Here is a 13166-nt window from a genome sequence, read left to right as displayed (position 1 = left end):
TGCAGAGCAGAATTGGACCCACTAGGTATATGTGAAGGGTTTCGAAGAACAGTTTCAAAGCTACAGGAATGCCAGAGTATAGCATGAAATCCCTGAAGAAAGAATTCCTCATTTTACACAATCTTCCTGCCACCATGCTGCCCAACTGCAAAGAGCCCTGGGGTTATTGGCGCCACATTAGCCCCAACAAAGGGAAGCCCCTGCCCCCCAAGAAATACGCCCATGACGGGATTTCTACAATTGCTTTATTATCTGCCCAGGAAAGTTTCTCCAAGATGTGGCTCTTTCAGCTTATCATGCATTATTAGCGATGGTCTGAAAGAAAAGCAAACCAAAGTATATCAGGTCAGGACACAATAAACTGCAGCAGAAATCATATCCTCGGGGCTTCTGAAGCCCTTTGCATGTGTAACGTGATGCCCCCTGGGTGGCTCGAACCTGGGACCTTGGGATTGTAACTAACTCAGCAACCTCTCGTGCCTGAGCTAAAAAAGCTGCTTCCCTTAGCCAAGGCTGGAGCAGGCTCATCAGACTCCACCTCTAGGCCAGCAGCTCCCAAACTTTTTACTAAGACAACCCATCAACTGCATTTTGTCTTTTTGTCACCATTGCCCCTGCTCACCCTCCCCTCCTCAGTCCTCTAGCTCCTGTTCTCCCCTCCCTTCCCTTTCTCAGCCCTTCAGCTTCCTGCTCCCCTTTCTCTCCCCAGCTCTCACTCTCCCAGTCCTGCAGATCCCACCAACCCCCTGCAGCCAGGCCACAAATCACTACCCAGCTGTGGACTGTCCATTCGCTGGCTCTGGTCACTTCCTCCATGCTGTGACTGCTGTCCAGGCCCTGCTCTCATGTCCCCGGGGCAGCAGCCACAGCATGGAGGAAGTGGCCAGAGAGGGAAGTGACCACCCAGTCAGCAGCCGCTCCCCATCCAGCAGGTGCCTGGGAGGCGCTTCGTCCACCGCCCAGAGGAAGTGAGAGCACGGGGGGCCCAGACCCTTCCTACGACCCACCATTTGGGCTGGGGGTGTCCATTGCCACAGCACGTGGGCGTGGCTCACACTCCCCGCCACGTGCCAGAGGTTACCCAGGTCCGGGCCCTTGCCTGACACAATCTGCCCTTCTCGGTGCACTCCAACAAGGAAGGGGAAAATGGTTGCCCCCCAAATCACCTGCTAGGGAAACAGAGGCCTCAAAGGCCCAGGCCTGCTCTCTGTGATGCCGGTTTGACACTTGTAGAGTTCATCTGGGCCAGTTTGTGCCCTGAGTTACACGGGTGTAAATCCAGAGTCACGCCACTCACTGCTGTAACTGAAAGGGGAGCCTGTTCCCAGACTCCGGAGGAACTCCGCCGATTGGCACTGGGAGCAGTGAGATCCAAATCCGGCCCCAAGGGGTTAACGTGAGTGACGCAGCCAGAGCACAGGGCAGCAGAGCTGGGATGATAGCGCGCAATTCCAGCTTGCAGATGCATGCTCAGCTGCTAGGCCAAACACCTCCCTCTGCCTGCCTTGAGCCCCTGCTCGCTGCAGGACAGAGCTCACAGCCAAGCCAGATGTTCTGTCTCAAACCATCCCTGTAGCCGGGTGGTGCTGCAGGCCACCGAGCATCCTGCTTACGGCTCTGGGCCATGTGCCCAAAATGCCGGCTCCCAGCAGACTCCAGGGTCATCACATGTGTCAGTGGAGAAGCACATCCGAGCTAGTTTGCCTTCAATATCTACTGTGCTGAGACCAGCTCTTCCAGGCTCCAGATCTTACAGAAACCCCTTTGCAGGCCAGACTCAGCTGTTCCTTATTTTGCTCTGCAGTGACATGAGCTGCGTCTGAGTTCCCAGCTGCCGGAAGAGGTGAGGCGCAAGGGGGACCAGAGATGATATCACATGCTCTGAGGGGCCCTGCTTGCTCAGCTCTGTGTGTGGGGCAGCTGGCTGTGATCTCTGGATGGGGCCCGTGGCACTGATCTTGGCTCAGAGCCCCAGGAGGACACCACTCTCAAGGGTGCAAATTCTGTTCATGGAGACAGCCCCAAACATTGTCCATCTGGGGCCTCCCGTCCTGTCCATTTACTGTGGGTGACCTCCCAGAACCCCCTGCCTGGCCATTTGATTTCTCCCTGACGCTCCCCAGCAGAAGACCTCCCTGCCACTGCCCGCGCAGTAACATGGCTGGGGGTCTCACCTCTGCAATCCAGTCATCAAAGGCAGAGACGCGGGTGAAAACGGTGGGTCTCTTTAAGGTGTTGCAGCCATAGGAAGAGACAAAGCTGGCGATGCCATGCACCTGCCATCTCCCATCAGAAGCCCGGCAGTTAAGGGGGCCACCAGAGTCACCCTGAAAGAGAGCCAGCCCCCCGTGAGTGAGGGTGTCAGATCCCCGATCCCTCACTCACCGCCTGCTGGGCTACAGCTGTGCACCAGGCTCTGGGGGCAAAGTCCAGCACGTCACTGGAGCCATCTCCAAGGCTGTCACCGCAGGGAGGCCTACCCAGTGCCTTGAACTCTCTCAGCCAGCACTGGCTGTGAAATGGTCAGGCGGAGAGGAGGAAAAATATTCCAGTGCAGCTGAGTCTGACCTCGCAGCCCTTCTCCGCACTGCTGCTCTTAGTCACGGGATCAGGCGAACAAAGACAAGGCTTTTGCATCCGCTGCAGGAATGTCTGAGCAGGAGTGTTACCTACGCCTGGGGCAGGGTGAACAGGGAGCTTTTCACTCAGATGCTCCTATTCACCCAAAGCAAATTTCCAGCCTGACATGTACCATTAACAGGTCTCACAGCATTGGTGTTACAGCCTCACTGCTCTGGCTTCTCCTCCCTGACCGGCTGACGTGTAAGTCACCAAGAGACCAGACACGGTCAGCTTTACAGTCCATCTGTGGTGTGCTTGCAGTGCCAACCGCCCGCTGTGTGTCCAGAAGTGACAGCTACAGCCCAAACTGCAGGCACCAGCTGATTACCGGGAGAAATGGTGAATTACTATGAATCACACTCACAGTTCAGAACTTCCCAACCCTGCAACTGATGAGCAGAGAAACATGGATAAATCATTCCCTGAAAGTTCCTTGCTCAGCTAGTCTAATGGGCTTTGCCTGTGGGGAAGGGCAGCAGGCTGGGCACCTGCCTGCCAAAGGGAGCCAGCCTGTCAAAGCTGGGTGTAGGCTGGGTGTAGGCTGGGTGGAGGTGGGTTTCTGCCTCCTGCGACCTTCCTGTACTTTGGTGGGTGCAGTGAGTGCTGCTGACAACAGTGACAAAGCGTGTGACCCCCTGGTAACAGCTGAGTCACCCCTGTACGTTGGGCTAGTGGGCGTGTGCATCGGATGCGGTAGTTTGGTCAGACAGATCACATGCGCACACTTGCTTGCACGCAGTGTTGTCCGCCACTCTCTTTCCAGCCCTGTACTCACATTGCAGCCTGATCTGATGTCCCCGCCAGCGCAGACCATGCTCTCTCTGATAGCGGTGCTGCCCCACCAGTCAGGCTGGGTGCAGTGCTCATAGTCCACCACCGGGAGCAGAGCCTGCTGCAGCTTGTCAGGGAGGGATCCGCCAGCTGCAAACAGAAGATGCACCCTTACCCAGTGACACCAAGCCCAAGTACTGGGTTCGAGTCCCACCTCTCCTGATTCATTCAGGGCTCTATCCCATGCAGCGCTGAGCACTCCTGGGAGCTGTTGATCACCTTCAGCTCCAATGGAAGTCAGTGGGAGCTGGGAGCACTCAGCACCTTGCAGGAGAAGGCCCTGGGTGATGTTTGGCTCCTGCTGCTCCTGACACTCCCACAGAACCAGAGAGAGCCTGGGCTGGTTGGAGGAGCTGGTGATGAACTAGGGAACCTGTCACCCCTTCCTCCCCAGCTTGACACCCTCCCACATGGGTTCCAGTCAATGCTCACTGCTGTCTGAAGGCTGCTTGCTGGAGGGGCGGGTGCCCATGTCCCAGAATAACTAGTTCTGGCGACACAAATTGGCAGCCTCAGCAGCTGCCCTGGTGGCCCTTGAGGAGGCCCCCCTAGGCCAGGATCGAGGCACATTGGCAAGGGGCAATGCATGGGGAAGAAACCCTGAGCTGCCCATGCTGCACTTCATTTGTGGAGACTGGCCTCCAGTCTCCGGGGCTGGAGCTCTGCTGCCACTCAGTGCTAGCGAGAAAGAAAACCAGCCAGAGGAACAATTAACTAATTGCATCCCTCCAAGCCGCGTCCCCAGCGTGGCTGCCCTTGTGCTTTCCCACGAGAGAGCTCCCCGGGGCAGAGCAGCCCGGCACATACTGTAGAGGCGCCCCCAGCCAGTGATGTAGCAGGGATAGTTGTTGGGCAGGACCTCGCCTGCGGGCGGGAGGCAGCCCAGCTGCACTGTGTCGTTGAGCTCAGCACTCCGGGACAGCTTGATCAGGGCAATGTCGTTGCTGCAAGAGAACGAGTCAGAGCTCACTGGAGGGGCAGATGGCTCAGGGGTCTGGCAATGGAGCCGTCTGCCAGCAGGCCGAGCGAGAAGCCACGGATGTCACAGGGCAGCAGCTGTTATTGGCTCGGGGCTCAGTCCAGTTCTCCGTGGGATAGGTGTTCACAGCATGACAGACCCCCCCTTACAGGCAGCCTGACCAGAGAGGCCTGGAGACTGCACTTGAGGTGTCCCCACGGGTTGGGGGGGTGGGGGGGGCTGTTCTCCTGCTCCATGGATTGAAGACATCCCTGCCCAGGGCTAAAAACCCGCCCCTTGCACCACGAGGGGGACAATATGTCCCTGGCACAGAGCTTGGCAAAGAGAGCCCAGGGGAGCCCACAGCCCTGCTCACCGGTCCCTTCCCAAAGGAAGGGCAGCGTGTGCTGATCAGGACGTAGACCCCAGCCCTGTCGCGTCACAGGCCTGCCCAGGGCCTGCTCTGCTATGAGGGGAACCTGTGGCCTGGGAGCCAGCATGGCAGATAAAGCCACACTATTCCCCTGCTGGCTTTTTCAGCCCCTCAGCACCCACTGGCCTGAAGAGTGCTGCCCACAGCACCAGTGTCAGGCCCAGGGTCCTTACATGGGAACAGCTCTGTGTGTGTCTTTCCCTCCCCAGCCATTCTTATAAACAGACTGTTCCCTGCCTGCCGCTGCCCTCCCTGGGAGCCCTGCCGCCCCCAGGCAGCTCAGAAGGGAGGGCAGCTGCAGCCTGGCACATGCCTGCATTGCCTTACCCGCAGGCCACGCAGATGGGCTTCCAGCGAGGGTGGACGAAGATGTCCTCATGATTCACTGGGATGTGCTGCTCAGGGCCCTCTGCCACGCTTCTGTCATACTCCCCCAGCACTACCTTGTAGGTGAGGGATTTACTGAAAGGAAACCCCCGAGAGCCTGTGAGGAGACAGCCCGGGGATTGCAGCAGGGGCAGCATGGGGGGGGCAGCCTGCAGTGCCCCCTCGGGCTCAGAGGGGTTGGAGTCCCGCACACCACGCAGGAGACATCACCCTAGTCCCTGTGTCGGCCCCTAGCCCATATCATGATCAGCAGCACACACCCCAGCTGGCACGGCCTGGCCCTGCGGGACTCGGGGCCCAGACAGCCCCTCATGCGGGGACACACAGCACAGGGACACTGTCGTGGCGGGACTGGCCCCTCTAAGGAGAGTCAGGGCCACTCTACCCATGATGGGCTTCTTTAAAGAGACTGAACCTATCTTGAGCCCCCTTCCCCCATAGTAATTAGGTGCTCAGCAGCTAACTGGTTAATGAGCATTTGGGCCTGTTAAGGGGCTCCCAGAGCTCAGCTGAAGGAGGTGCTCTTGGAGGGAGGGCCTGGGAGCCTTTTAACAGGACCAGAGCCTCACTAAGCAGATGAACTAAATGAATCATCCCAGGAGAAGGGGAATGTCTCTGAAAGACTCTGAGTGGGCGGGGAACCCAGAACAGGGGCTGACATAGGTGTAGTTTGACTTCTATATTTGGGGCTCCAGTCAGGCCAATGGGGCCATACATGGAGGGGACAATTCCGTGCCTGCCCACAGAGGCACCATTTCAGATGGGGGTGGGGGGTGCACAACTTTAACTGTGATTCCGGGGGGTACTTACGCAACTGAAAACTCTAGCGTTTTTGCAGATAATAACTTAGAAATTATCTGATAGGAACACGGTACCTAATTCCTATATCAAGAAACAAAATTAAATAAATATTAGACCCACTCAGCTCTAATACTGACATGCTCTGACACCTTGTGGGAAGTCACTTAAAGGACACTGGTTGGGTTTAAAATGGTAATGTCTATTCTTACTCAGATACACTTACTGAAGTCAGAAGGGGCCAGCATGAGCATCTAGTCCGACCTCCTGCACCTCGCAGGCCACAGAACCTCACCCACCCACGCCTGTAACAGACCCCTAGCCGCTGGCTGAGTTACTGAACTCCTCAAATCACGGTTTAAAGACTTCAAGTTACAGATAATTCACCATTTACACTAGTTTAAACCTGCAAGTGACCCATGCCCCATGGTCCATGCTGCAGAAGAAGAAAACCCTCCAGGGTCTCTGCCAATCTGACCCAGGGAAAAATTCTTTCCCGACCCCAAATATGGTGATCAGTTAGATCTTGAGCATGTGGGTAAGACCCACCAGGCAGATACCTGGGAAAGAATTCTCTGTAGTAACTCAGAGCTCTCCCCATCTAGTGTTCCATCTCCAGCAATTGGGGATTTTTGCTACAGGCAGTCGCCGATGGGCCACACACCATTGTAGGCAGTCCTGTCATAGCATCCCCTCCATAAACTTATCAAGTTCAGTCTTGATAGCCAGTTAAGTTTTTTGCCCCCACTGCTCCCCTTGAAAGGCTGTTCCAGAACTTCACTCCTCTGATGATTAGAGATCTCTGTCTAATTTCAAGCCTAAACTTCTTGATGGCCAGTTTATATCCATTTCTTCTGGGGTCCACATTGGCGCTTAACTTAAATAACTCCTCTCCCTCCCTGGTATTTATCCCTCTGATGTATTTATAGGGAGCAATCATAGCTTCCCTCAGCCTTCTATTGGTTGGGCTAAACAAGCCAAGCTCCTTGAGGTGCCTCTCCTAAGGTAGGTTTTCCATTCTTCAGATCATCCTAGTAGCCCTTCTCTGCACCTGTTCAGTTTGAATTCATCTTTCTTAAACATGGGAGACCAGAACTGCACACAGTATTCCAGGTGAGGTCTCACCAGTGCCTTATATAATGATACTAACACTTCCCTCTCTCTACTGGAAATACCTCGCCTGATGCATCCTAGGACTGTGTTAGATTTTTCATGGTCACATCACATTGACGGCTCAAGTCATCCTGTGATCAGCCAATATGTGCAGCTCTTTCTCCTCCTCTTTCACTTCCAACTGATAAGTCCTCAGCATATAGCAAAATTTCTTGTTGTTAGGCCCTAAATGCATGACCTTGCACTTTGAACTATTAAATATCATTCCATTTCTCAAAAAGAACAGGAGTACTTGTGGCACCTTAGAGACTAACCAATTTATTTGAGCATAAGCTTTCGTGAGCTACAGCTCACTGCATCGGATGCATGCAGTGGAAAATACAGTGGGGAGATTTTATATACACAGAGAACATGAAACAATGGGTCTATTACTCCAGTTTACAAGGTCATCGAGATCTTCTTGTATGGTATTCCGGTTCTCCTCTATATTGGCTATACCTCCCCGCTTTGTGTCATCTTCAAATTTTATTAGGACACTCCCACTTGTTGTGCCAAGGTCATTAATAAAAAATGTTTAATCAGATCCAAGACTGATCCCTGAGGAACTCCGCTAGTAACCTCCCTCCAGCCTGACAGTTCACCTTTCAGTAGGACCTGTTGCAGTCTCCCCTTCAACAAGTTCCTTATCCACCTTTCAGTTCTCTTATTAATCCCCATCTTCTCCAGTTTAACTAATCATTTCTCATGTGGAACTGTATCAAAAGCCTTCCTGACATCCAGGTAGATTAGATCTACTGTATTTCCTTTGTCTAAAATATCAGTTCTCTTCTCAAAGAAAGATAGCAGTAACTTGTTACCACCTCTTGAATAGAACAATTGAAACAACTGTAGAAAAATCTACAATTACTTTCTATCATTTAGGCTACTCACTTTTTGCAGTTCACCAAGCTTGGAACAGATCATTTAACTTTAGGGAAACTCCTAACAGCCCTTTCTTATCTTAATCACCCGCTAATCACTCTGTTTAGAAAAAAGAAAAGGAGTACTTGTGGCACCTTAGAGACTAACCAATTTATTTGAGCATGAGCTTTCGTGGCTCACGAAAGCTCATGCTCAAATAAATTGGTTAGTCTCTAAGGTGCCACAAGTACTCCTTTTCTTTTTGCGAATACAGACTAACACGGCTGTTCCTCTGAAATCTGTTTAGAAACAAAATTCTGACTCCCTGCCTCTGGGGCACAAGCTGGGAGCAGTCTCCTGTCTCCTCTGCAGAACTCATTGCATTGCACACTCAGGCTGCCTGCCTGAGACTTGTGTGGGAGTGGGGGCAGCGCCCTCCCACGCCTGCCCAAACTCCGCCTGTGAGGGGACCATGCCTGCAGGGCCTTGCCATGCCATGAGGGCGTGCTCGGGGACAGCGCTCTGCCACAGGCCCAGCCTCTGCGCGGGTCCCACTGGTGAGCAGTGCTAGCTAATAGCCCTGTGCTCGCAGTAAGCAGCTCCGGCCTCTGCTGGGAGAAGCAGACTCTGTGCCGCACCTCCTGCAGCCAGCCGGAGAGCTCAGGGCAGAGTGCAGTGGAGTCATGGGGGCGGGCGCGGTAGGAGCATGGTCCCTGCGGGGTGTTTCTGGGTGATCTTCTCCTAGTGCTGGTAACCAGAGCGCTAATGCTTAGTGCTTATGCAGCCCTTGATGGGCCACATCCTGCTCTGAATTGCATCGCTGCCACCACACTGACGCTGGGCGGGCAGTTGGGATTGTCCCCCCCATGGCAGAGATGGAGGGACATGGCCCAGGCTGCCGAGCGCCTCAGTTACAAGGCTCCATGTCACTCAGTTCTCTCCATCTTGGGGGTCTCCACTGCCGGCCAGGGTCAGGCGTTGGAACTGGCTGCCGCTGCTGGGAGGGCCCATTACCCGGAATGGAGCATGTCTGCTGGGAGGTCTCATGGCAAGGAGCAGCTCACTAGCCATGGCAGACCAGGGCCCTGTGGCTCCTGCCCCAAGACCCCATGGTGCGTCGGCCGCACTAAATTCTAAAGAAAAGGAGGACTTGTGGCCCCTTAGACACTAGCCAATTTATTTGAGCATAAGTTTTCATGAGCTACAGCTCACTTCATCGGATGCATTCACTGCATGCAATGTACTGGCTACTCCACGGTATGCATCCGATGAAGTGAGCTGTAGCTCATGAAAGCTCATGCTCAAATAAATTGGTTAGTGTCTAAGGGGCCACAAGTCCTCCTTTTCTTTTTGTAAATACAGACTAACACGGCTGCTACTCTGAAACCTAAATTCTAAGCAATCGGAAGAGGAGGAGGCTTACGAGATGCAGTGCGCAGCCGTCATGACCCATGTGGGAGCGATGAGGGTTCCCCCGCAGGTGTGGTGGAAAGCACCGTCCCGCTCGTACTGCAGGGAGATCTGCCAGGAGACAAGACAGGGCAGTGGGGGACGTGCTGTGGAGCTCCAGGGCTCTCCGGCTCCACTGTGGGGAGGCTCTGAACAGTGGGAGCTTTAGGGTAACATCCCATGGAACCCACCCCAACGACCATGGCCCATCGGAGTGCTAGCAGGGCTCTGGTAGCAGCTTTGGCCTGGCCCAGGTGTGGTGCCAGGGTGCCCTCTGGGCGCTGTGGATGCATGCAGCGGAGGCTGCTGTGTGAGTTACCATGATACACAGTCTGCCAGGGCAAAGCCTCTCCCTGCTCGCGCAGCACCAGGGGGCAGCAGGCACTGAGGGGCTGACCCACACGCACTGTCACTCAGAAATGCCCTGGGGTTGAGGGGAGCAGCTGGTCTCTGGCTCCCACCTAGCACTCCCTCGTGCCCACCCCTGGCAGAGCCCTGCTCGTGTCAAGTGACTAGAGGGGCTTCAGGGGGCTCTTTGGGGAAGACTCTGCCAAGGTGCTGCTGCCCCTCCCAGTGAATTTTGGGGCTTTTCTGCTTCTCCCTCTGCCCGTCAGTGCCATGGGCTGGAACATGGGCACAGACACAGAGCTGCGATCAACTGTTCACAGAGAGAAGAAATCCAGCTAAGAAAGGCAAAGGCAAGGAATCCATCCTGCCCTCCCCAGGCTGCTGTGAGCTGATGCTTGACAGGGCTCTGGTTTTCAGAGGGTGGGGCTCAGCTATGTCTGAAACCAGCCCCGTAAGTGTATCCTGAAGCTTGTGCCAATCCTGGCCTTGCGCTGCCCAGTCTGTTAGTAGGGGTGTGGAACGCACACCGGGGGACCCGCAATAGGCACAAGCTGGGATCCAGATAAAACAGCAGCAAGAATTTCATGCACATCAGATGAGGGACTTGTTCTCCCAGACCATAAGGTCAGTGGGGGGTTGCCTAAGGACTGCAGGGCAGGGCATTAACCAATGGTGAGTTTTGCTTCTTCAGTACAGCCGTGAGGAGAAGTGATGAAGAAGATGGAGTTTCTGGTCCCTTTAGCTCTCCTTTGCTCCATAACTGGGCACCGATTCAATATCCCACCCCACCCCCTTTGCTTCACCTGTCCATCACCACAAGAGCTTGGTGTGGTCAGAGCAATGCTGCAGGTCTAACCCCCCAACCCCCAGGCCTGGGGAGATTACAGCAGGGTGAATAATGGAGTTTTTTAGTCACTGGCTGCTCCAAAATTTTGGGGTGGGGGGAATTTCTTATCGACCGAAAGTGAATTTTTTTTCGGATTTTCAGGAAACCTAAACATCTGAAGAAGAAATAGATAACGATGCAGCCGTGTCAGGGTAGGACCATGTACCCGTGATGGGTCAAACAGAATATTTCATTTTGCTTTTGAGTGTTTGAAAATGTTTTAATTTTTTTTAATAAACTGGAAGTACTTTTGAAAGATTCACTTTGAATTGAGAAATCGAAACATCGAGCTTCAAAAAGTAATATTGGGGAGGGCTCCAAAAAATGTTTTCAATATTTTTCTGACCAATCAAATGCATCAAAATCAACACAAACATGGGTAAGGCTTCTGCCAACCCAAATCTGGATTTTTCAGTGGGAAAAAAAAAGTTTGCTCTGAACCCTAACACCACGCACTAGTGCAGACGGTGCGATCGGATCGAGCCTCGTTGCTGATTGGCTTTCGCCGCGTCCAACGGGGTGGATTTCACTCACCTGCCAGGGCCAGCTGTAAGCCACAGCATCCTCTCCATTCACCACCCTTGTGTGGGGGGAGTAGACTGGTGTCCCACACCCGTGGGCTGGAGGGAGAGAGCACTGTGCATTACACAGATGGCAAAGGCACCAGACCCTTCTGCTGAGCAGAGGAGGCTGGACAATGGGGAAGCGAGACATGTGGTCATGCCGGCTCACCCTCTCCAACCCAACCCTGGACATCCCCAGTAGGGTGACCAGACAGCAAATGTGAAAAATCAGGCAGGAGGTGGGGGGTAATAGGAGCCTTTATAAGAAAAAGACCCAACAATTGGGACTGTCTCTATAAAATCGGGACATCTGGTCACCCTAGTCCCCAGTCACTCCCCAGTCCTGAGGTGGAGGGGCAATCCCCTGGCCCAGGCTCTCCATGGGATGGTTACCTTGCCCATGTAGGCCTGCCCAGGGTTTCATCCCCTCCTGAGCCGACCCGTCTCCACATTTACAAATGAGGCAGGCACCAGGGCCCAATCCCCTGACAGCACCTTGCACAACCTCCGCAAGGTCGAGGGCGACCGGCGGGCTAGGCACAGGAGGAGCAAGGAGAGCTCTGTGTGCCCTGGGGCTGCAGATGGCATAACAGGCCTTCTTCCTTAAGTATGTGCTCTGTGCAGGGGCGCTGGGGCAGAGGAGAGAGCCTTCGCTCTAGCCCGTTTCTTACCACCAGCCGCAAGCAGAATGGGGATCAGCAGCCTCAGCATCTTGGTCAGATGGTCCCCAAGAGACACAGGGCCCTTTAATACTCCCCTTTATCAGAGGCTGCAGGGTAGGGAGGTGCCTAGCAGCTCCGAGAGCAGGTGTTGGAATATCCTGTGCCCGGGTGCAAGGTCACTCCGAGGAAACAGGGCCCCCCTGTCCTGCACCTGCCCGGCCTTGGGCAGATTGGACCATGGCCAATCAATGGATGCCGAGAGCGTCACTTAGCAAGCAGGCTGGGTCACAGTCAGGGTGCCCTCTAATTTTTCTCACCCTGTGCGGAATGACTTTTATTATGTGCGCCACTGTGGAGGTGAGGTGTGACACATGACCTCCACACTGGTGCACAGAACAAAAGGTATGTGGTCGGGGTGGGGCCGAGGGGTTTGGAGTGTGGGATGGGGCTCAGGGCTGGGGCAGAGGGCTGGGTGCAGGGACCGAGGGCTCTAGCTGGGGGTGCGGGCTGTGGGGTGGGGCAGAGGGATGCCGCAGGGGAGGGGGGATGAGGGTTCCAGCTGGGAGTGCAGGCTCAGGGCTGGGGCAGAGGGTTGAGCTGTAAGGGGGAGAGGGCTCCGGCAGGGGGTGTGGGCTCTGGGGTGGGGCCAGGGGTGAAGGGTTTGGGGTGCAGGCTGCCCCGGGACTACAGCAGGGAGAGAGCTCTCTCTCCCCACAGCAGCAGCACCTGGGCTGAGGGGGCAGAGGTGCCTCTCCCCGCCATGGCAGCTCTGGGGCTGGGTTGGGTTGGGTGGGTTGGGGCCAGGGGGCCGGGCGCCTCTTCCCCGTCTGCGGCAGGTCCAAGCCAGGCTGGGTTGGGGCTCGGTTGCTGCAGATCCGGGGCTGGGCTGGGGCTGGCGTGAAGAGGCACCTCTCCCTGCCGCAGCAGGTCCAGGGCTGGGGGAGAGGCATCTCTCCCTGCTGCAGCCCTGAGCGCCGGTGCAGTGCTTAATAGGCTGCTGCACGGCCATGCAGCTTACAGGGAACTTAGGTCACGGTGCTGGAGAGTGAGTGGGGCCACCTCTAGCCTGAACACTGGCCTGGGTCCCGGGGGGCTAGAGGAATGGAGTCCATCCCCCACTGTAGCCCCCTGCCGCGGGGAGGGGAATGAGCAGAAGATCTGCATAGACATAGGCCAGCTGGCCTGGTCCTGCTCCCTGCACTGGGGTAAGGACTCA

General features: G+C 55.2%; 1 protein-coding gene across 1 annotated transcript; it reads right to left on the bottom strand.

Moving 5' to 3' along the window:
- Positions 1–228: 228 nt before the first annotated feature.
- On the bottom strand, positions 229–11999 carry CELA3B (chymotrypsin like elastase 3B). Its single transcript, XM_073316507.1, has 8 exons — positions 11960–11999; positions 11260–11345; positions 9466–9563; positions 5172–5306; positions 4261–4397; positions 3398–3543; positions 2175–2327; positions 229–315 (listed from the first exon to the last, which is right to left on the bottom strand). Exons 1-8 carry the CDS (start codon positions 11997–11999, stop codon positions 295–297), a joined length of 816 nt encoding a protein of 271 aa, XP_073172608.1. The 3' UTR covers positions 229–294.
- Between the last annotated feature and the right edge of the window lie 1167 nt (positions 12000–13166).

The sequence above is a fragment of the Lepidochelys kempii genome, chromosome 18, assembly GCF_965140265.1.
Source record: "Lepidochelys kempii isolate rLepKem1 chromosome 18, rLepKem1.hap2, whole genome shotgun sequence".
Lineage (NCBI taxonomy): Eukaryota > Metazoa > Chordata > Testudines > Cheloniidae > Lepidochelys > Lepidochelys kempii.
Note: the sequence above shows the minus strand (reverse complement) of the source record. Positions and strands in the feature narration are given on the sequence as shown.

What these genes read in the sequence shown, in the direction of transcription:
- CELA3B (XM_073316507.1), bottom strand. Translation starts at nt 11,999, where the DNA reads ATGCTGAGGCTGCTGATCCCCATTCTGCTTGCGGCTGGTG. An exon ending in CCCATCTGCGTGGCCTGCGG is followed by an intron (nt 4,398 to 5,171) that starts GTAAGGCAATGC and finishes GTTCTCTTGCAG; the next exon opens with CAACGACATTGCCCTGATCA. An exon ending in ACATCAGATCAGGCTGCAAT is followed by an intron (nt 2,328 to 3,397) that starts GTGAGTACAGGG and finishes GCTCTCTTTCAG; the next exon opens with GGTGACTCTGGTGGCCCCCT.